The 22,171-nt window shown below is 41.7% G+C and overlaps 2 protein-coding genes and 2 non-coding genes across 8 annotated transcripts; 1 reads left to right on the forward strand and 3 right to left on the reverse strand.

The window, feature by feature from the left end:
- Positions 1–5,206: 5,206 nt before the first annotated feature.
- On the reverse strand, positions 5,207–10,214 carry LOC123993914 (52 kDa repressor of the inhibitor of the protein kinase-like). Of its 2 annotated transcripts, none has more exons than XM_046296390.1 (5): positions 9,632–10,214; positions 7,976–8,096; positions 7,702–7,809; positions 7,511–7,547; positions 5,207–7,415 (listed from the first exon to the last, which is right to left on the reverse strand). In XM_046296390.1, the coding sequence occupies exons 2-5, from the start codon at positions 7,988–7,990 to the stop codon at positions 5,512–5,514; spliced, it is 2,064 nt and encodes a 687-aa protein (XP_046152346.1). In that variant the 5' UTR covers positions 7,991–8,096; positions 9,632–10,214; the 3' UTR covers positions 5,207–5,511. The 2 variants fall into 2 exon arrangements, with proteins under 2 accessions (XP_046152346.1, XP_046152345.1); XM_046296389.1 differs by lacking the exon at positions 9,632–10,214 and adding an exon at positions 9,224–9,534.
- trnap-agg lies at positions 9,894–9,965 on the forward strand. Its single transcript has one exon. It is a non-coding gene; the product is annotated as a tRNA-Pro (tRNA).
- Positions 10,215–10,219: 5 nt separating the features above from the next.
- On the reverse strand, positions 10,220–10,291 carry trnap-cgg. Its single transcript has one exon. It is a non-coding gene; the product is annotated as a tRNA-Pro (tRNA).
- Positions 10,292–10,744: 453 nt separating this feature from the next.
- On the reverse strand, positions 10,745–22,133 carry LOC123992696 (dual specificity tyrosine-phosphorylation-regulated kinase 1A-like). 4 transcript variants are annotated; one of them, XM_046294106.1, is made up of 12 exons: positions 21,353–22,133; positions 19,479–19,548; positions 17,312–17,508; positions 17,025–17,117; positions 16,660–16,848; positions 16,374–16,521; positions 15,965–16,251; positions 15,631–15,777; positions 15,364–15,504; positions 14,936–15,239; positions 14,611–14,735; positions 10,745–14,288 (listed from the first exon to the last, which is right to left on the reverse strand). In XM_046294106.1, the coding sequence occupies exons 2-12, from the start codon at positions 19,486–19,488 to the stop codon at positions 13,728–13,730; spliced, it is 2,202 nt and encodes a 733-aa protein (XP_046150062.1). In that variant the 5' UTR covers positions 19,489–19,548; positions 21,353–22,133; the 3' UTR covers positions 10,745–13,727. The 4 variants fall into 4 exon arrangements, with proteins under 4 accessions (XP_046150062.1, XP_046150063.1, XP_046150064.1 ...); XM_046294107.1 differs by lacking the exon at positions 21,353–22,133 and adding an exon at positions 20,536–21,165; XM_046294108.1 differs by lacking the exon at positions 19,479–19,548.
- Positions 22,134–22,171: the final 38 nt, after the last annotated feature.

Below are 22,171 nucleotides of genomic sequence, written 5' to 3' on the forward strand. Positions count from 1 at the left end.
ATCCCAGAAGGGACGGAAGGGCACAATTCTACCGAGTTCATGGCCTCTTTCCTGCAAGAAGTCATCGGCAGAGAAACGTTTGACAGGCCCTGTCATCAACAGGGCTCATCGCACTCTAGCGGCAAAACCACAGCCCGGTCGCCCTTCCAGAGTAATTCTGCTCCACTTACATTACTTCCAGACCAAAGAGAAAATTATTTGGACCTCCCGCGAAAGAGGACAGTTGAACTACAATGACAAGCGGATCCAAATCTTCCCAGACTTCCCAGAGCTGCATATAAAGATGTAAAAGCCCACCTTCACAAGGCAGGAGTCAGATTTGGCCTGATACACCTGGCTAAATTCAGGATTTACATTACTTCCCAGGGGGCTAGCCACACATTTTACTACACCTAGTCCGCTCACCTTCTACCGGGACAGTATCCACTCAACAGCGGCACAGAACCCAGATTCGTGAAAGCTGCTAGTTATGTTATTAGGGTGCACACATGGCCGGTTGATGGACGTGAACGTGTGTAACTTTTATTTGAGCAGTCCATGCACCGCAATAAGAGTACCCGTCAAAGGTTTGGGAACACATACTCATTCCAGGGTTTTTCTTAATTTGTACTATTTTGTACATTGTAGAATAATAGTGAAGACATCAAAACTATGAAATAACACCTATGGAATCATGTAGTAAAACCAAAAAGGTGTTAAATAAATCAAAATATATTTTATATTTGAGATTCTTCAAAGTAGCCACTCTTTGCCTTGATGACAGCTTTGCACACTATTGACATTGGATAAATTGAATAAATCATTAACTGCTCCAGTCTCGAATCGTAGAGCCTCAAAAGCTCTCCGAAGCGTTTGTGATTCGTCTGGTTTAGTAGATGTATGGAGAGAGCTAAATCCTAATGTCAGAGACTATACCTTCTACTCTATTTTAGATTGGACAATTTTTTTATGCCCACTTACATGCATGTTGTCCAGTCATGTGCTATTGGTTCTATAGTAATTTCTGACCATGCCCCAGTGTATATAGATATTGAAATTGGCAAAACAATCCCCCAAATGAGATATTGGGGACTTAATATGTCTCTGCTTAACAATGAAGGATTCTGCTCTGTGATAAAATACAAATGATCACATTACTGGCTCAACAATCCTGTCTGAGCTGCAATTATCTTGGGATGCTGATAAAAGCAACCATAAGTGGTTATATCATTTCCCAAGCCTCTCTGATCATTACTGTCACTGCAGTAATGGACATCATATCTGAATATGGTAACCTGTCAGAGTACAAAATTAATGTTACTATATCCATGGCTTTATCTTTGAATGTCCCCTCTTACAATCAACTTAGAAACGATATCTCCATTCCAATTGACCGAAACAAGCTTAAAATACTTGGGAACATATGTTACTCCAAATCTTAAAGACCTGAGCACTTCAAATGATATGCCTTTGCTCACAAAGATTAAACAGGACCTGATTAAGTAAAGTAAAACTAAATGCATGATCTTCAACTGATTTCTGCCCGCACCCGTCCGCCCGACTAGCATCACTACTCTGGACGGTTCTGACTTAGAATATGTGGACAACTCCAAATAGTTAGGTGTCTGGTTAGACTGCAAACTCTCCTTCCAGACTCACATCTCCAATCCAAAATTAAATCTAGCATCGGCTTCCTATTTCACAACAAAGCCTCTTCCACTCATGCTGCCAAACATACCATCGTAAAACTGACTATCCTACCGATCCTTGACTTCGGTGATGTCATTTACAAAATAACCTCCAACACTCTACCATCCGTTTTGTCATCAAAGCGCCATATGCTACCCACCACCGCGACCTGTATGCTCTCGTTGGCTGGCCCTCGCTACATAATCGTCACAAAACCCACTGGCTCCAGTCTTTACTAGGTAAAGCCCCGCCTTATCTCAGCTCACTGGTCACCATAGCAACACCCACCCGTAGCACACGTTCCAGCAGATATATTTCACTGGTCATCCACAAAGCCAACACCTGCTTTGACTGCCTTGCCTTGCCTTCCAGTTCTCTGCTGCCAATGACTGTAACGAATTGCAAAAATCAATGAAGCTGGAGACATATCTCCCTCTCTAACTTTAAGCATCAGCTGTCAGAGTAGCTTACCGATCACTGTACCTGTACACAGTCAATCTGTAAATAGCACACCCAACTACCTCATCCCCATATTGTTATTTATCTTCTTGCTCTTTTGCACCCCAGTATCTCTACTTGCACATCATCATCTGCACATCTATTACACCAGTGTTTAATGCTAAATTGTAATTATTTCTCCTCTGTGGCCTGTTTATTGCCTTACCTCCATAATCTTCTACATTTGCACACACTGTACATAGATTTTTCTATTGTGTTATTAACTGTACGTTTGTTTATGTGTAACTCTGGCTAGGTCGCAGTTGTAAATGCGAAGTTGTTCTCAACTGGCCTACCTGGTTAAATAAAGGTGAAATAAAAATAAAAATAAATAAATATCCCTATTTGGTAAAAGACCAAGTCCATATTATGGCAAGAACAGCTCAAATAAGCCAAGAGAAACGACAGTCTATCATTACTTTAAGACATGAAGGCCAGTCAATGCGGAAAAGTGCAGTCGGAAAAACCTTCAAACACTATGATGAAATTGGCTCTCATGATGACCGCCATAGGAAAGAAAGACCCAGAGTTACCTCTGCTGCAGAGGATAAGTTCATTAGAGTTACTAGCCTCAGAAATTGCAGCCCAAATAAATGCTTCACAAAGTTCAAGTAACAGACACATCTCAACATCAACTGTTCAGAGACTGCGTGAATCAGGTTTTCATGGTCGAATTGCTGCAAAGAAACCACTACTAAAGGACACCAATAATAAGATACTTGCTTAGGCCAAGAAACACGAGCAATGGACATTAGACAAGTGGAAATATGTCCTTTTGAGATATTTGGTTCCAACTGCCATGTCTTTGTGAGATGCAGAGTAGGTGAACGGATGATCTCCGCATGTGTGTTTCCCGCCATGAAGCATGGAGGAGGAGGCGTGATGGTGCTTTGCTGGTGACACTGTCTGTGAATAATTTAGAATTCAAGGCACACTTAACCAGCATGTCTACCACAGCATTCTGCAGCGATACGCCATCCCATCTGCTTGGCGCTTAGTGGGATTATCATTTGTGTTTCAACAGGACAATGACCCAACACACCTCCAGGCTCTGTAAGGTCTATTTGACCAAGAAGGAGAGTGATGGAGTGCTACATCAGATGACCTGGCCTCCACAATCACCCAACCTAAACCCAATTGAGATGGTTTGGGATGAGTTGGACAGTAGAGTGAAGGAAAAGCAGCTAACAAGTGCTCAGCATATGTGGGAACTCCTTCAAGACTGTTGAAAAAGCATTCCAGGTGAAGCTGGTTGAGAATGCCAAGCGTGTGCAAAGCTGTCATGAAGGGTGGCTCCTTTGAAGAATCTCAAATATATTTTTTATTTGTTTTTACATTTTTTGGTAACTACATGATTCCATATGTGTTATTTAATAGTTTTGATGTTTTCACTATTGTTCTACAATGTAGAAAATAGTAAAAAATAAAGAAAAAGTAGGTGTAGTTGTCCAAACTTTTGACTGGTAGTGTATATATTTAATATATATTGGTCCGCCGGCTAATCCCTGATGTACATGAACAATAATAAAATATTTTACCTGAAGCTTCCTACCATGTTACAAGTAGTAGCCTATCAGGATGACGATTAGTTAGAAAGTTGCATAGAGCTAGTGAGAATAATTGATTTGCTTACAGCCACTGGATTCCAGTGCATAGTTTGAGGAAGGTGTTGTGGAGGAACTGACAGAACATGCAGTGGAGGTAGCTCTTCGTTGTTATTCCAGAAGTCAGCGTTGAATCTTTAAAAAAGTGTGGTTCATTTCAATATCACAGAACAAGTCTTGTTTGTGCCTCTTTACTTATTAAATAGGGATATAAAAATAAATTCCACAATTAAGTTCATAATTTTGTTATTACCAGAATAAATCCTGGAGTGTACATTTTAGCATTGATAATCATTAATTTATCTGCAATCTTTTTTAATATATCCAAATAACAATGTTGCTTCCTACCTTACTGTGGATTTCCTCCACCAGGAAAACATTTAGATAAATATCCTATTCATTTAATTTCCTCTGTAAACAGAAAATAAAACCGGTGGAAAATGAATGGTTCACTGAATCGCTAGAATGAACTGTCTTGCTTGACCTGCTTGCATCCCATTTTAAAAGTGAACGTATTTGGAGCTCACAGTTGTGCCTGCGTAGTTCTTGGCGCCGTGTGATGTCAGACATACCAAACAGAAAAAGCTGTCAACTAGCTACATATGCATAACTCTCGCCCAATTAAGTGATTACATACTAAAACACCATATTAAGGTTGTTACCAAGACATATTACAAATTATTGTTATTATCAGAATTGTTTCCAACATGTAATTTTGAGCTGTAATAATGTGTATCAATTTACCATCTCGCCAGTTGTAGTCCTGAAAAACGGAAATGAGTTGCCGCTAGTTCATTCAACCACTCCTATGGGGAAAAGTAAGGCGAAAAACAGTGTTTTGGGATAAACACAAGGTTTATGAGAGCTTTTGTTCTGTGCGATAATATCAGTCCGGTAACATGACCTTCATGAATTTACCGCTATCTTATTTTCGGTGTTTCAATTTTAAAAAACGGCATTATTTTCCCCATAGGCTTTGTCCAATGAACCATTGCGGAATTAGTGCCTACAAAAAGACGCCATTACTAGGCCTATGGCTCTTTCGGGATGACGATATGTACTTTGACACTTTTGAGATTGGACTGCCCTCTTGTGGATTTTCCCAAATAATTTCAAGACAACACTTGACATCCTAGCAATAACGTAGACTACCGTAAAATTGCAACATTATATCATTACAGTATCTTGGGATCATTTTCCCGACTCTACGCGAGGTCATGGGCAGGTCACAGTAACTGGTAGACTTGTGCTTGTATCATAAAGGAAGGAAATGGTATAACCTTTTTGTAAAGTTGTCATAAGACAAGACTTGCAAATAATGATGACAAATACATATTTACCCTCCGAAGTTATAGTGGTAGCCTATAGTTAGACTTTACGCCTAAAACAACAAATGTATATGATGAATACCAATAAAATAAAGAACAGTATTATTCAAGACACCAAGTGGCATTTAATTCAAAATAAATATACATTTTTAATGGCAATATATATATATTTAACTAGGCAAGTCAGTTAAGAACAAATTCTTGAACGGTTCACTGGGAGCCTGTTCAGGGGCAGAACGACAGGCTACCCTGCACAATTATGCCTAAAATAACCCTTGTCTAGAGGTCATATTTTACTCAGACTTTACAGTTACAATTCACACTAACACTAAAGCTATAATAAAACAGGGAGACGTTATTTGAATGTAATTTTAATTTGATTTTGTCCCCTTATACTGAACAAACTTAATATCCTATATCACCACAGTGCTGATCTCAGCCTCAACCCCATATTCAGGCTCATCCTCAGGGTGCAGTCTGCAGTATTTGTCTACCATGACATCCAGGTCATGCTTAACGTGAGAGTTTATGTGGAGCACAGCCAGACCCTTGCATCTGTGTTTGATAGGTGTGTCACTGAGATAAGTCTGCAGGCGTTTCCTGGATGTCTCAGAGCTGTTGCTGTCCTCCAGCATCAGGACAGGCAAGGTGGTCAGGACCTTCAGGAAGCAGTTGACGTTGGGGAAGAACTTGACGTCTGACAGCTGAAGTGTCTCGTGGATGGTGGAGGGCAGGCGGACCTCCTTGCTCCGGTGCTTCCATTTGATCTTCCAGCAATGCAGCTCAGCGGGCAGCGTGTCTGGGTTGGGGAGGTCCTTGCAGTACACATCTGCATGGTTCTCCTCTGAGGTGTTGAACTTCATCTGGCCCATGATGGCAGGGACCAGGGACAGGCACTTGAGGGCTTTGAGGTTGCTCTGGGAGAAGATGTCGTCCACCTCATCGATGACGCCACGGATCACAGGGACTGTCACGTACTCCTTGAAGTAAGACTCTGGAGGGATCTCACCTGCGTCGGCCGAACGGTGCTTCCGGAGGAACAGACGAGGCACCTTCACTGGGATCTCCATGGTACCCGCCAGATTCACAGCTTCCTCAAACCAAAACTCATGGTAGATTTCAATGTTGTCGAAGACTTCATTCAGAGAGTGCAGGACGGCTGTTAGACTGTTGGCAGCGAAAAACACATCAAGGGCTTCCCCTTGCAGGTTTTTGCCAAAGGCTCGTGTGAAAGAAAGAGCGTTTTTCAGGATGACCAAGGTGACAATGAACTCAAAGTCAGCCAGGGTCTCTGCGATTGAGTAGGCGTCCCCAGTTATAGCATCAGGGAACTTGACATTCTCATTGTCCCGAATGCAGTCCATGCACAGCAGGAGGGACTCAAGCAGGTCCACAGTCAGTTCAAACACGTTATGCTGCTCTGTCCAGTTAGAGCTACAGGCCTCCTTCAGCTCGGCTGCCTTCTCATCATTTTCTTGGTGGTAAACAGAGATGGCCTTCTCCAGCTCAGCCTGCAAAGAGCGAGACTGCTTAAAGAAGACATCAATCTTTCTCAGGGTTGCCATGACAACCTGCACGCTGGGGAAGGGAAGGCTGTTGGCCAGGTGGATATTCAGTGCGCAGGTGGAACAAGGCGTGTGCATTGCCATGGGGTACTTTGCCATCAGTCCGACAGCCACAGCTTTCATCTTAGTGGCGAAGGTGCCGGTGGCTACATGGGCCTGGCCGCGGCAGTCCTCCATTCTCAGCCCCCACCCATCTTTCACCTGGGTCTCCAGCTTCTCTACCAGTGAGGCCTCGTCCCCCTCGAACGGCAGAAAGTCCAAGAACTCCTCCCTGAGAGCATTGGACTGGTCTACAAACCGCAGAAAGAGAGGCAGGTGTCTCTCCCCAGCGAACTCCACCAGGTCCCCTGTGACCAGTGAGAAGAAGCGACTCTCTCTCACCTCCATGAGGACCTCCGCTCTGACAGTGCCCTCGCAGACTTCAAGGAGCTGGCTCTGCTGGGATGCGGAGAGGTACTCCACATTCACTGCTGTGGCCTCAAACCGCCTCCTCAGAGCCTCATCTCCAGCATTAATGCGGTACTCCAGTAAAGCCTGGAAATTACTGGGATCTCTCGCTACTCCTTCTGGGACATTGGTCTCCAATGGGATGTTCTGCTTTCCTAGCATGACAATGATCTCAAACAGAGACCTCAGGTAATCTCGGAAGTCCTTCTCCTCTGCGGACAGCTTGATTTCCTCCTCAGCGGCATCTTGACCCTCGGTTGCCTCAATGTCTTTCTTTGTGTGGAGCTGTTCAATGGAGGATGCCACTGCAAGGAAACAAAAAAATGAAATTTGATATAAGTTAATGTTCAACAGGTGTATGGATACAACAATGCTTTTTAACAAAAACAATGCAACTTACATCTTCTCTCTTTAATTCTCCTTATGTCTTCTTCAGTCTGTTAAAACAATTATTTAAAACATAAGACAATGTTTATTATTAGACAATTTACTATTACATTGAAAACAGACCTACAGAAATGAAGCCAGCAAAATATTCCTTTTTGAAGCAACACTAGTATATAAAGTTCTTGCAAAAAATAAAAGATATACCAATTCTTTGATCCGCTTGCGATGTCTGCTATGAGGATTTTTGAGGTGGCTTGTTAAATCAAATATGGTTGGAATAGCAGTATCCTTCAGTACTGTTCTGTAAGGGCTCTGAAAAACAATAATGAAGAAAAAACAAGTTATTCAAATACATTAATATCAAAACACAGCTCAAGACCTCTCAAATGTAAGATTATGATCATCTCTACAAAGAGAGATTGTTCAGTGAGGTAGGCATGTTTCAAACAAAGATCTTTGTGGTTTGACACACACTTACTGTTTTACAAACCATAGCCGGGTCAAAGTGTTTGGCACACAGTCTGTAGTGTTTATTGAGTTGGTCTGATGTTTTTGCCTCCAGATCGGCCCGGCGACAGTTCTCAACCCAGAGCCTACATCTGAACAAACCATATTAGGAGGGGTTAGTTGGCTTTTTGTTGATAGGCCTAGTTACCTAAAAACTATTAGTTTTGAATAATCAAGATCCAGACTGAAGACGACGATTAATTGTGTCTCCCGACCCCTTCATGTCTCAGCCTCCAGTATTTATGCTGCAGTAGTTTGTGTCGGGGGGCTAGGGTCAGTCTGTTATATCTGGAGTATTTCTCGTCTTATCTTGTGTCCTGTGTGAATTTAAGTATGCTCTCTCTCCTTCTTTCTCTCGGAGGACCTGAGCCCTAGGACTATGCCTCAGGACTACCTGGCCTTATGACTCCTTGCTGTCCCCAGTCCACCTGGCCGTGCTGCTGCTCCAGTTTCAACTGTTCTGCCTGCGGCTATGGAACCCTGACCTGTTCACGAGACATGCTACCTGTCCCAGACCTGCTGTTGTCAACTCTCTAAAGACAGCAGGAGCGGTAGAGATACTCTGAATGATCCACTATGAAAAGCCAACTGACATTTACTCCTGAGGTGCTGACCTGTTGCATCCTCGACAACCACTGTGATAATTATTATTTGACCCTGCTAGTCATCTATGAACATTTGAACATCTTGGCCATGTTCTGTTATAATCTCCACCCGGCATAGCCAAAAGAGGACTGGCCACCCCTCATAGCCTGGTTCCTCTCTATGTTTCTTCCTAGGTTCTGGCCTTTCTTGGGAGTTTTTCCTAGCCACCGTGCTTCTACACCTGCATTGAATTGATTATTTTTCTGTTTTAGTGCTGGGGTGGAACAAAAACCAGCATGCCCATTCACTCTCCAAGACCAGAGTTTCAGAACCATTAATTACATGGTACCTGGTGTATATATTTCCCAATCGTTTCACTAGAGGTACGATGGATCAACACCATGAATGAAATGGGGGCTAACTTATCTTTACAGCTCCACACACACCACCTACCCCGCTGCAAGTGTGCAGGCTAACAAGCAGGCTAGCTAGCCATTTTCCATATACTAAAGTTAGCTTTGATGACTAGCGTGCTACTGAACACAACATAGCTATATTTAGCCAGCTATAGAATAATTAATTACTCCCCGAGAAAAGTAAGGGTTCGTATTGTGATGATCAAACTTTGTAATACCTTTCTGGATCTCTTGGAAACCTGAAAAAAGCCAAATCGGATTGAGTGCTCTTTCTGGTGCAATTTGGAGCCGCGCAAAAATTGGGCATTGTGCATAAACGTGTACTCAATTTCAAATCAATTTAGTATTTATAAATATGTTTTAGGTTTAAAAAATGTCAATTACACAAGCAAGCTAGCTAGCTACCTGTTACTTTTAAATTAACCTAACAAAACGCGCAACAGTGCTAAGCGTGGCCTGGAGGATTCATCAGAGAAAAAGGAAACCGAACTGCTTCCATTCCACCCCCCCAAAAAATTATGTCACGTCACGTGCTCATTGGCGTTCTCTCTAAGCACAGATCCAAAATCAGTTCTAACGGACAACAATTCTACATTTACATTGTAAGGGTTAAAAGCAAAACTTACCTAGGATCAGCCTAAAACCCGTGAACAGAGGCTTGCAGATGGCCGCTCTGTCTTCAACGTTACACTAACGATTTGGTTACACTCGAATCAGAGGTGCCCCAAATTGCAAAAATATACATGGTTTGTCATGGCAATTGGACATACAATGCGAAATATAGTACATTTTAAACTGCTACAGGTCAGGCTCATAAAAAAGACAATACAGTCGTGCTTTGATAAAAGCGTGAATAAATTAAAAACATGTGCTAATATTGTTCTATCTGGCTCGTTGGTCTAGGGGTATGATTCTCGCTTAGGGTGCGAGAGGTCCCGGGTTCAAATCCCGGACGAGCCCTCTTTTAATGTCTGAAATTAAATAAGGGTCAACGTTTTTAATGTCTGAAATTAAATAAGGGTCAACGTTGTTGGAATGGAATCATGGCGACTTCTCTATACATTTGCACGAGTTAAAACGATGGAAAATTATACTCACAGAGTGAAAAGGCTATTGCTAAATCTCTATGTAAATTCACCAAATGAACTATTTTTACGACGTTGTTGCTATGGTACAACATTCCATCTACCGTTGTTCTCCAAATATAAAAAGATGGGCTCGTCCGGGATTTGAACCCGGGACCTCTCGCACCCGAAGCGAGAATCATACCCCTAGACCAACGAGCCACGTCATAGAAAAAGCTGATCAACATTCTTATCAAGTAAATTCCAGTTTATTTTCTCATCATCATTTGGCCAAAATAACGACAAATCACGTTCATAAGGTAATTTCAACCAAAATACTCTATAATACTACTCATCTAAAGCTCATCTACACCCACTAAATGTAGCTTGCTGTTGTGTATTAGTTCAAGGATCATTCAGGCTTTTTTCCCCAACACTAGTACTATACAGTCTTGATTTGTGCTAAACCGAGTTTATCAATGAGTTTGAATTATAATAATAGTCTACACAAAGGAGTTATGAGGTTAAACAGTTATTGAGCACAAAATTGGGCACCCTCGCGGTCATTTATTTGGTATTTGTGGTGGTAATAGCATTGGTACAAGACCGTGTATTCCTGAAGAAATACACACTAGTGTGTGTAAAGAAGTGTAGAGGAACAGAGGCTCACAACAGTTCAATTAACTTCTTTTTATATATCATACATAAGACGATCTTAATATAATACAAAGGGCATTGTCATATACACAGCAAAGTCTTGACTAGATCTTACAATCTGTGGATACATGGACTTATCCTTTTCTCCATGCTGTTCAGTTTTATAGTGCATGTACAAAAAATGTTATAAAATGTGAAATCAAAAATTGAAGGAAAATATGTTCAAATTAAAATCAGAGGAGGCTTCTGTAGGGTGAGGATGTCAACAAGTACTCAAACATGTGTGAAAACCACAAACATAACAGCCTTATTGAAAATGGAATCACCCCCCCCCCATGTGCTTTTCATACAACCAAAAAGTAAAGTTTGTGGATGTACATGCACTTACAATATACCCTGTGAAAATTAAGGTTTGAAGATCTAGCTTTCCCTGTTTGATTCAAACCCTACCTCATAGTGTTGTCATGATGTAGTCAAGTACCTCTGCCCAGAGGCCACGTAACACCACTGACTAAGAAAACTGAGATCTTGCCCACTGAACGGTCACCAAATTGACAAACATAATCAACATACCAGCAGGAGCAAGGTAGTGAGTTCTATACTTCCTTTATTAAAAAAATATAAATATATACATAAATTCTATTTCCACTATTAAAAAGGGGCTGCATTTCATGACAACTGTTCTAGATCAGAGGTCAATCAGCATGATCTGAAACAGGCTCACACTTAAGAGGTTTTTTAAATCTTTATTTTGGAATGTTTAGTACCAGTATGAGTGTCAGCAAAACCACTGGCAGTTTGAGTCTCAAAAATCATGGAGGGGTATGAAAAATGATTGTGATTATAACCTAAAACATTCAGATAAAATGTAAATATCATTACAGGTAGCTTTACATTTGAGCTTGTGGTTATACCAAACATGATTTTTCCTTGTGATGGTCTCTCCACTGAACTATGATGACAATAGAAGTGTCCTGCGGTCTGCGTGTAACTAAGAAGGCTATTATGAGCAGGACTTTGGTCTAGTTACTTTCCAGAAAAAGAAAAAGCATAAAAAAAGCACTTCAAAATCCCTGATATAAAATAAAATGAACGAAAAATGCCTTTACTAACAGTAGAGTTCTAGGGACATGCATGTCTGCCAAAGTTGAGCACACATGCTCAGGACATTAGCAAGAGGGCTGACTGGTACCCTTCCAATTTGAATTGGACCAAGCTCACAAGGAGGCGTTCTTCCAAATCACTTAGAAAATCAGATTTACTGCAATTGTCTGTACACTGCCAGGGTAATGAGACTACAAAAGTCTTGAGTTTTATGGCAGTAGCTAGCATGTTGCCAAATTATGTATGAAAGGCAGCAAAACCCCTTAAAATAGTATAAGTGGGAGAAATGCAGAAACAGAATGCAGTGGTCTACATCGAACCATAAGCTTTTGATTCTGCTACTCTGGAGCCTGCAGAGTAACTACCAATGTCTCAAAACATACCAAGGTTAAAAGAGACTCCCAAAAATAATCTACCAATTAATATGGAAACAGGTTTGGAAAAACATTGCAACCAAATCTGCTTAGAATATACGGTAGTTAACAGTTGTTGAATTTAACGGTTTCCAGTTTTGCTAAAGCAATATATTGCAGCAGTTTTGTACTGACGTTAAAATAAGATCTTGATAAACTGAGTCAAAATTGGTGAACTGCTACATTATTGGTTACAGACACCTAATATGCTATAAAACTGCTTTGGTATAAAAAATAATAATATCCAAAGTGAAAATAAATTCTTGTAAAATTCACAGCATAATTTGAGGAGAAAGAAAGGCAGTCACTTAACTAATTTCTCTCTTCAGTTTCCGTGTTTAAGATGGAGACATTTGTGCAGGTATTCAGATGAGGAACTACATGCAAACAGGGAAAAAAGGGAGAAAAAAAAACAGACTCTGGATGTTAATTTTTTTTTTTTAACCACAAAATCCTTAATCTGTGAACAAGATTTGAAGGAAGTAATGTTTAGGAGATTGGTGTGTACAAGAAGACCCTGTAATGTGGGGCCCCATAGATGAGAAATCTTTGTAGAGAAAGGCCTCAAATCTTCATTCTTAAATGACCCTTTTCTATAATTTTTATTCTCCTTAAACAATTAAGGGCTGTCTACAGATAAAAATAGAGGAAAGCCATCTTAATTCAAATGATATCCAGCTCCGACCCATTCCAAGTCCATGAGTCGTAAGGCCAAAAGGTTATCTGAGAACCAGCCACTGACTGAACCAGTCTTCCTCACGCTGGGCCGGACCCTTTTCTTCTCCAGAGCCCATCTGCTCTCTCGTCTGTGCCAGGCCAGGGCCAGCTCATCAGGCCCCCAGGTGGGCAGCACTCCCCCCTGACATCTTTCACCTGCAGGGTATCCCCTCCACTGTCTGGGCCAGCGCACACTATAGGAACTCCACTGCTATGTGCTCCCCTCTCACAGAGTTACACAATACCGACAGACAACACGAAATATCACCGCAAACACCTTCCTCCTGGTCAAGCTAAAGGTTTTAAAAGCAGCTCTTCTGTGAAAATTCACTTTAAAAAAAGGGTAAAACAATCAACAACCTGTGGAAGAAAAATGCCAGAAATTCCAGTTTGAAATAAGAGGATGTGTTAGCATTTCATTAGACAGCTACCTGTAAAACTGCTTATAACTTTATCCCCAAATGCTCACCAGAAGATTTAGCCACGTAATACCAGATGGTGGTTATTTGTTACATGAATTTTGTGAAATGGCAGATGAATGTCTCAATTTTACTATGCTTATTCTGCAACATTATCATGTGCCTAATGATTGCAAAAAGAAAAATGACAGATATCACATATTCTTTTAACAAAGGTTCTTCTCTGTAGTAGCGGTTCAGCGATATCTCCCTTCTGACGTGAGCAGCTTTTGATCGACACACCTGTTGTAAAAAACACCACCTTAAAAATGACGCACAGGGGGAACACACAGCCAAATGTCAGTGCAGTCACGAGCTGGCCATGGAACTCTGCTGCACACACACTCCAGTCATGGGAGACTCCTCCCGGTCCATGCCCTGCCTCATGCCCAGGTGGCCCTCTGGTAGGTAGTGAGACGGCCCCGTGTTTGTGCCCATGGGGTAAGCTGGGTGGGCAGCCATGCCTGTCTCCTGCCTGGGGTTCGAGAAGGCACCCATCCCCATGCTCAGCCCGCCATGATGCCCAAAAGGCAGGTGGCGGAGCTGGTAGGCCTGGTTACCGTGATTCCCAGTGGAAGAGGAAGATGTGGAGGAAGAGGAGGCAGAGGAAGACAGGGAGGTCATGGACAGATGGCCATGCACCACCTCCATGGAGTCCTGTGTGGATGAGCTGTGTGTGGGGGAGGTGTAGTGCCGCGGGCGGGGCCGTGTGGCCATCACCTGCCCGTGGTGATGATGGGGGTGCAGGGCCTTGGGGTGCTGAGGGGGGACGTGGAAGGTGGTCTCCTGGACTGGGTGGGTCTCTCCGGCCACCGGCTCTGGTCCGACCCCACCTCCCCACACCAATGGGGGAGGGTAAGGCTTTCTTGCCTGTCAGTGGACCACAGAGAAATCAATTAATGTCTCTCGTACAAGCTTCAAATTTGCTGATCGCTACTTTGAGGAAAAATGTACTTACTATGACTGATGTAGTTGTCCCACCTAGCCATCTTAAAATGAATGCATTAACCAAGTTGCACTAGTTAAGAGCATCTGCTAAAATGACTAACATATGAAATGCTCCTTGGGAAAAAATACAATTAAATTCCCAGTGCATTTAATTATACGTAAATAATATTGACTACATTAGGACTTACAACAGGTTGTCTATTGATTAATTAGCTTATTCAAATGAATGACAAAGACATGTCACCTGTGGACAGAGGGTGTCACCGTCGATGGCTGGCATCACTGCCCCAAAGTGCCCTCCACTGTGTAGGTGGTGATGGGTGGGGTCTGACCTCGCCCTACCACTGGTACTTGTCCCAGACGACCCTCCTGCAAGAGAAGAGGGCACAACCCCTGCCCATCACACTCAAAGACAATGTAAAAATGACTGAACATAGAAAAGGTTGAAAATACTTTAAGCACCACCATCGGTTTGGTTTCCCACCAGTGCACTGAAAAACAGAGACATGAGTTCACAACCGCAATATTCAGAAGAGAGAAAGAGGGTCGAGTGAGTCAGGGAGTGTTACCTGAGCTGGAAGAGGTGCTGGAGGTGGTTCCAGAGGACTGGGACTGCTCCAGCGCTGGGCTGGTAGACACGCTGCTGCTCGTGTTGGTCCCCTCGTCTGCAGTCTTCTTGAAGAAGCTGTGCTGCAGGGCGTAGTAGGGCTGGATGCGGCTCTTCGGGTCATAGTCCAACATCCGAAGGATCAGGTCCTTGAACTTCAAATAGTCAGCAACAGCATGGCCAGACTCCCCCGCCCGCCGGCCACCTGGACCACCGGCCTCTACACCCAGGATGGAGTGGAGCTTCCGAGAGGCTGGAGGCTTATACTGCTCAGAGGAGAGACGAGGGGGAGAGACAGGGAGGGATTGTCAGGTACTTGAACCTGAATACACAACACTACCAAAAGCCAATGTTAGGACATCAGATTGAGAAGGGAACAACAGCACTCACCCTTTTGCCATCTTTGGTCTTCTTAACGCTCCATGTGCCATCCGATAGCTTCTCAAAGAACTTCCTGGCTTTTGGGGCTAGGTCCATAATATGATTGGGGGGGATACCAAGAACTTCAACTATCTTATTCATCTGGTCCACCTGAGAATTATAGAACAGAACAATATATTGCCATGGATTAAATGTTAATTGCCGGTATCAAATTTATTCACTCAAAGTTGGCTATATTTAAAACAACCTCCAGCTAGTCAGTCAAGCACACTGTACCTCGTTGGCTCCACTGAAGAGGGGCTCTCCAGTGTGCATCTCCACCAGGATGCAGCCAAGGGACCACATGTCGATGGCCAGGTCATAGGGCATGCCCAGCAGCACCTCTGGGGAGCGGTAAAAACGACTCTGAATGTACTGGTATATCTGAGGAAGGAGAAAGAGTAAATAACAACCCATTCTTATCGATATCGTTACAGATATCAGCATTACAACAATCTTGAAAACAGAACATATGGCAGAGGTATACAGAACATAAGCAAAAAATGAGACTTGTGCAAGATGCAGGGTTAAACTCTTTTGGACCAAGACTATAAGTAATAGATTAGCATACCCTCTGTCCAAGTTGGCAGGAGCTGCCAAAGTCCACTATCTTGATGGCACTCCTCTTGGGGTTGCACAGCAGGATGTTCTCTGGCTTCAGGTCACAGTGGATGATGCTGAGCTCGGGCGTGGCCAGGAACAACAGCGCAGTGCAAAGCTGCTGAGCAAACTTCCTGGTCAGGTTGAGAGAGACACCGCGGAAGTTGGTGTTCCGCAGCAGGTCGTACAGGTTGTATGAGAGCATCTCAAACACCAGGCAGAGGTGGTTCCGGAACATGAAGTGACGTTTCAGGTGAACTACATGACAGGAGAAATAGTGTCAGTCAGGTGTGGCTGATTCACATACAAGAGAGATTAGTGTAAAACATGATAGTGCGCCATAACGGCTTGGACAACAGACAAGCACTAGAGTGCATTACCTATGTAGTATTTCATCTCGGTGTCATGTTTGTTCATGAGCTCTAGGAGGCGCACTTCAATCTGGGCTTGATTGAGAAAAGCTTTCTTGTTCTTGATGATCTTGATCGCAACCCACTCCTGCTCTACACGGTCATAAGCTTTTACAACCTACAGCAATCCAAAAGAGAAAAAACACCAACATTTCTTATGTTTTAATCACACGAGCTGCCCAAGTGCTCAAAATGAGAGCAATTTCCAAAGTTGATCATGGGAAAAACGTTGATAATCATTTATAAAAAAGTATACCTGTCCAAATGACCCTTTGCCTATCAAGGAATCAATCTCATAGCGGTCCATCCACTTCTCCCCATTCTTGACAATGTAATCGTAGTTGTCATCATCGTAGCCATCATTGAAGACCTTCCTCTCTTTCTTGTGACTGGAGTCTTCACCCTGACCCGTTTGGTGCCGCCGCTTCTTTTTTGCATAATACACCTAAAGTCCAGGAAATAACCCAAATACAGACATGAGCATATGTACTTCTTGATCCAACTGAGAATATTAAAAATATTATTAACTTGCATTGTTTGTTACTATATCTGCAATTCAAACACTCAAATATGAAATGTTGTGACAATTGCAGTATATTGAACAGCAGAAACCAGTCTCACCTCATTGATCTGTTTATAGGTTTTGATAAGGTCTATAGAGAGCTTCCGCAGGGGAGCCAAAGTAGGGTCACGAAAGCACTGGGGCATGTGCCTCTGTAACAACAAATCACAAAAGAAATCATGATCAACACAAAAAATAACTCTTACATTTTGCAATCGAAATGAAAGACCAGTTAAAGTTCTGATTTCTATTGGGCACGTGTGTGCATTAAAAAGTGTACGATTCTGTACATTTTTGAACACTTGTATCTGTAACAAATTGAAAGGTTTCTGTGTTGCTTGTATACCGGGTTGGCAGTGAGCTGTTGCGTTTGGTCGCTGTACGATAGGACCGCAGCAGTTTGGTCAGTGCTCGGCTGGTGGCGGTCACTGTACTGCTGGTGCGTATGGGGCATTGGAGCAGCCATCTGAAGACCAGCAGCGTGGAAAGAAAAAGAGGGCGCCAGCCGGACGGACGAAGGTTTGCATGCTGAAGTCTCTCCTCCTGAAAGAAATAAACATTGACATGAATTAACACTGTGTAATGTATATTTTTATTTATTTACTATTTCAAACATCCCCTGAAGTAGTGACAAGTCAATAAAAAATTTCAGACTGATCTATTAATGGAATGTTTCCTGCCTTGACAAACTGATCTAAAATAGCACTTCAAGCGGCCTAGAAGTGGAAGACACTTCAGCACACTGACCTTTAACCCATACAATGCTGTATGAATCTCAATGATTATCTAAAATTCTGAAATGGGATGTTGATAAATTACAACTATTATTTAACTAGGCATGGGTGATAAATTGTAACTAACATGTTACGGTCGGTGTAATTTACCTCATACATTGACATGAGTAGGAAGACATATAGTGTCATGTATTAGTGTTAAATAGTCCTATTATTCAAAACATATATATATATGGTATGTTTGTTATTACACTAGTAATAATACAAAATATCTGTGTACTTGTACATTGTGTAAAGGCTTAAAAAACACGCGCACACACACACAAACATAAAAAACATGTTCATATGGTAAAGAAAATAGGCATTTATCTTTTTATTAGCCTTGGGGGGGGGTGCTGTAGAATATGTCATTTTAAATCAGGAATAAAAATGAAATACCAATACACCCTGGGAAGTGAATCATCCTTCTCTTTATGTGAAAAGGAATCAGAAAATTATTACATTGCTTGTTCATCTATCTGCATCTCTCACCAGACAACACAATTCACCAGCGCTACACAGTAACCACTATTCAGAATCCCAGCAACAGCACCTAATTAGCATAGCCTATCACCACAGAGATACAGCGTGATTTGGCAAGCCCATCAACGCACAGGCCAATCACAACGCAGTATGCAAATAACCTACTTTTGTTGCCAGGGCAGAGCAGCTCCCATTTTCCAATGAGAAACCAAGAAATAAACAAGAAATAAAATTGAACTTTGGCACACTTAGAGGCCGCTTTCAGCACACTAGAGCCTGGCAGCAAAATAGCAGCACAGCCCAAAACCTGCACTCCATCTGAGAGCACTAGAGACAGAGCTGACCCAGCTGTGGAGGAACAAATATATCCAGACAGATAGATATTATTAGGAAAACCTTTGAAATAAAAATGTACAGTAGCTAGTGCAGGAGAATCCAGTTTAGAATTATACAATTGTAATATGCAATTTCTGACATGTCATACTTACAATAATAAAACATGTATTAGGTATCACTGATTGTTGGGGTGACCTCAGAATCTGACAAAAAATATGGTAGCCTATTCTAACCCTACTACTTAATCACGATAAGTAGTACAGTACCATACTTTATAAATTGTGACATATGTATAATATTGTACATTTAATATTATATATGCCTTCATATAATTATATCTGGGGCTGGTCAGTTCACACTTGTCCTTTGTGTAACTGTTCAACCATGCTTGCCAGTTGTTCAAGCAAGCTTCCAAGCTCACTAAATGCAAAATACTAGTCTAAGGATGACTGGCATTTCTTTCTTTCTTCTCCACTTTCTTGGCTGACATCTTGAGGTGCACCATGGTTCTATTTTAAACTTCACTCCATTTCATGTAATCCCAATTCCAAATTGTAAACTTAATAATGCAACCAAAATTCCAGGGAGAATGCACTGTAATGGCCGAGAGGAACACGACAAGGCAGTGGTAATCAAGAATTGAAAGATTCTGAATTTGAACATGTGTAAAGTCTAATAAATAATATAAATCTACTGTGACTGACAATTTATGGTGGAAATCTCTTCATCATGTGCAATTTGCTTTGCACCGACAGACAACCGAAAGTTGTTTTGAAGTAAGCAGGTAATTTATTTAATAATTTAAGTATTATGTTTCATGTATATTTCTGATCGACAAGATATGGTTAGGCTGTGGGGGGAAAATTCAGAAGAGTGCCTCCTCCCCACGAAAGAGAAAATATGTCAGTTATTGCAGCTAACCTGGATGCATCGTCTCCTGTAAAATTTCATATCATCCTGGAAGGAGAGTCCAGCAGCAAACCACAACCCACTATAAAGAACAAAAAGGAGATAAGTATCACTCATTGACTGTGCATTTTAGGTGGGATGTACTTTCCAAAAGCACAAAAACTTGACAGAAAAAAAGGAGGAAAAATACCAAAACACTGCAATGGCAAGGGCAAAAAAATATAACTGCTGGATAGTAAAATGCACATATTTTGTAACTTTAGAAAACTATAATCACTTCAACGATCACCATTTCCCAGTCAGTCTGGTTAATCTCAGTGAACCAATGATTCTCAACATGCCTAACACAATTAACCTTATAAAGCCATGATGTATGAGGCTGCAAGAACAGTTCAGAAACATGGTTTCACACCAAAAAACAGGTGCAATCCAAACAAGCAGGTCAAATCAGCTTCACCATTGTTGTGACCTGGTAACATTAGAGATCTCCTCTCAGAATGTCTTTAGTCACTTGCAAAGTCCTGCAGTTTCATTTAACTTTATATACAAATGTCATGAAGATGACCCAAATGACTCAACAGCAACTAGCTAATAAAATAGGACATTTATAGACATTGAGCTTAAGTAGTTTTAGTGTGGGAATGCTTGCTAAATATGATATGCAGTACAAGCCCACATTGCAACGCAAAAGTGTTTTGAACACAAACTGTAGACCATTTAAATTATTCAGAACGGTGCATATAAAGTAAAGATAATGCTTCCAACTGTACCACTAAAGATAACCAAGGTAATTGCTTGTGAACCATAAACGATGGAAACATTCCGTTTTCAGGACGTCTTCTGAACAGTTCCTTTCCTGACTATTGAGTTTAAGCATGAACACCGGCCTATCTACATGGATATAGTTTTAATTCGAATTTTAAGTGTTGTATGTAACTTTATATCTAACTGACTACCCTATAACATTTGTTATTTATTAAAACGATTAAGTTTTGCTACATACTTGCAATCAAAACGGCTTGTCATCAATTCAAAATAAGGAATTGTTAACTGTTAGCTAGCTACTCACAGGTGATGGAGTATATCTCGCCATGGTTGGAATTTCGAAAGGAAATCATCAGTTTAGTTAAGCCTTCTCAATAGCAGTTATGTCAGTGGCAGTCTGGCTTCGTCTACAATGACAAATACTACATAGCTAGCTTACTCACTAGCTAACATTACCCTTCTAGCTTTGGTACGTTAAGGCAAGCAATCCGTTTCCTCTCGCCAGTGATTGCAGTGACGACGTCTTCTGCGAGCGAGCTGTATGGGCCTAACGTTAGCTTACTAGCCAGCTTCGTTAGATGACCAGTTAGCGAGTTAGTTAACTAGCAAGCCAATAACGCTGGTTATGGGCCCCAATTGTTAACTTGCTAACGATCGTATACTCGAACGTTCGCTACCACGTAATCTTGCCCCCAACTTTCTAACAGGGTAACGTAAGCTAGCTACGGTAGTTAACGCGTCAGCTTTGCTTGCCCATAAATACTTAACGTTAGCTACTGTTAGCTAGCTATTAATTTACGTTAACACTTTGACGTAACGTTAACCGATAGATAATATTAGGTAACGTTAGTTACAACTAAAGGGAAATGCTGTTAGATTTTTTTTTTATCTAACTAGCTAGGTTAAAAAAAATGTTAGGTGTAGCTAGATCCAGAGCGCTAACGTTAGCGAATCTGTACTGGCTAATGTTAGCAACATTCTTACGACATCCGGCCAATGCAATGGTTGCTGCTGATCGTTAGCTAGATGACCGTAAGTTACATTAGCTAATTACCACCCCATGTAACGTTATCTACCTTTTTTTTTACACAACACACAGTCAGCTTCATACACGGGCTCACCTCTGATGGCACGATCTTCATTTAAAGTCAATTAACCTGTATGATAGGGCAACTTATCCAGCTTGAGCTTCTCCGCCCCCACTGTCGTCGGCTAAGTTAAGTCAGTCACAGTCAACCTAATTCACGAAACGCGAAGGTGAAAAGTCTTCTCCACTGGCAAACCAAGTTTAAAAAAATGGCCATCCAAGTAAAACTTCTTGACGATCAAATGCGTCCCCAACCAACACAATTAGTTATCCACCCAACTTCGACTAATACCAGCTGACGACTAGCGCCAGCTAGATATCTAGTTGACTAAACGAACGTGGCTACTATTAACTAGCGAAGGTTAGCTAACAATATTCTGTAGCTAGGAATTCAACTGCAAAATAAAAGGTTACATTCAAATTGTTCCGTTTTCTTTGAAGCTCACCACCGGAAACATGGACGTAGGAAACCATAACGAAAAATAATGAAGAACCAAAAATATGAAACCAATATCATGCCCTAAGATACATGCTTATTTCTGGACAAAATATTTTATGTCAATTTTCACAAAATGGCGCGCGTCCCAAACCTGCGCAGTGAACCGGCCCGGTAGACCAGAGACGCTGACAACTATAAGTGCGGCTCCCACTAGATATATTTAAACTATGCTAAATCATTTGCCTTTTACTTGTCCTAATCCGATCCATTCGACGCATCGTTTTCAACACAAATGTCAATAGTATATCCAGTGATTGCATTATTCCGGCGGGAAGGGACAACATTTGAAAAGACCTTCTGACAAAATGGCGATTGCCTGAGTTGTTACTATGACAACTGTCAATCAATCTATCA

Source organism: Oncorhynchus gorbuscha, linkage group LG13, assembly GCF_021184085.1.
Source record: "Oncorhynchus gorbuscha isolate QuinsamMale2020 ecotype Even-year linkage group LG13, OgorEven_v1.0, whole genome shotgun sequence".
Lineage (NCBI taxonomy): Eukaryota > Metazoa > Chordata > Actinopteri > Salmoniformes > Salmonidae > Oncorhynchus > Oncorhynchus gorbuscha.

Bases quoted from the DNA above. Each gene is read 5' to 3' on its own strand.
- LOC123992696 (XM_046294106.1), bottom strand. The intron at 16,849-17,024 runs GTGAGACTGGTT...CCTGGACTTTAG, and splicing joins CCTATAAACAGATCAATGAG to GTGTATTATGCAAAAAAGAA. The intron at 16,252-16,373 runs GTAATGCACTCT...CCTGTCATGTAG, and splicing joins CGAGATGAAATACTACATAG to TTCACCTGAAACGTCACTTC.
- LOC123993914 (XM_046296389.1), bottom strand. From the start codon at position 9,312: ATGCCCAATTTTTGCGCGGCTCCAAATTGCACCAGAAAGAGCACTCAA. The intron at 7,810-7,975 runs GTAAGTGTGTGT...ATTGTTTTTCAG, and splicing joins CGGCTATGGTTTGTAAAACA to AGCCCTTACAGAACAGTACT. The intron at 7,548-7,701 runs GTATATCTTTTA...TTGTTTTAACAG, and splicing joins GCAAGCGGATCAAAGAATTG to ACTGAAGAAGACATAAGGAG.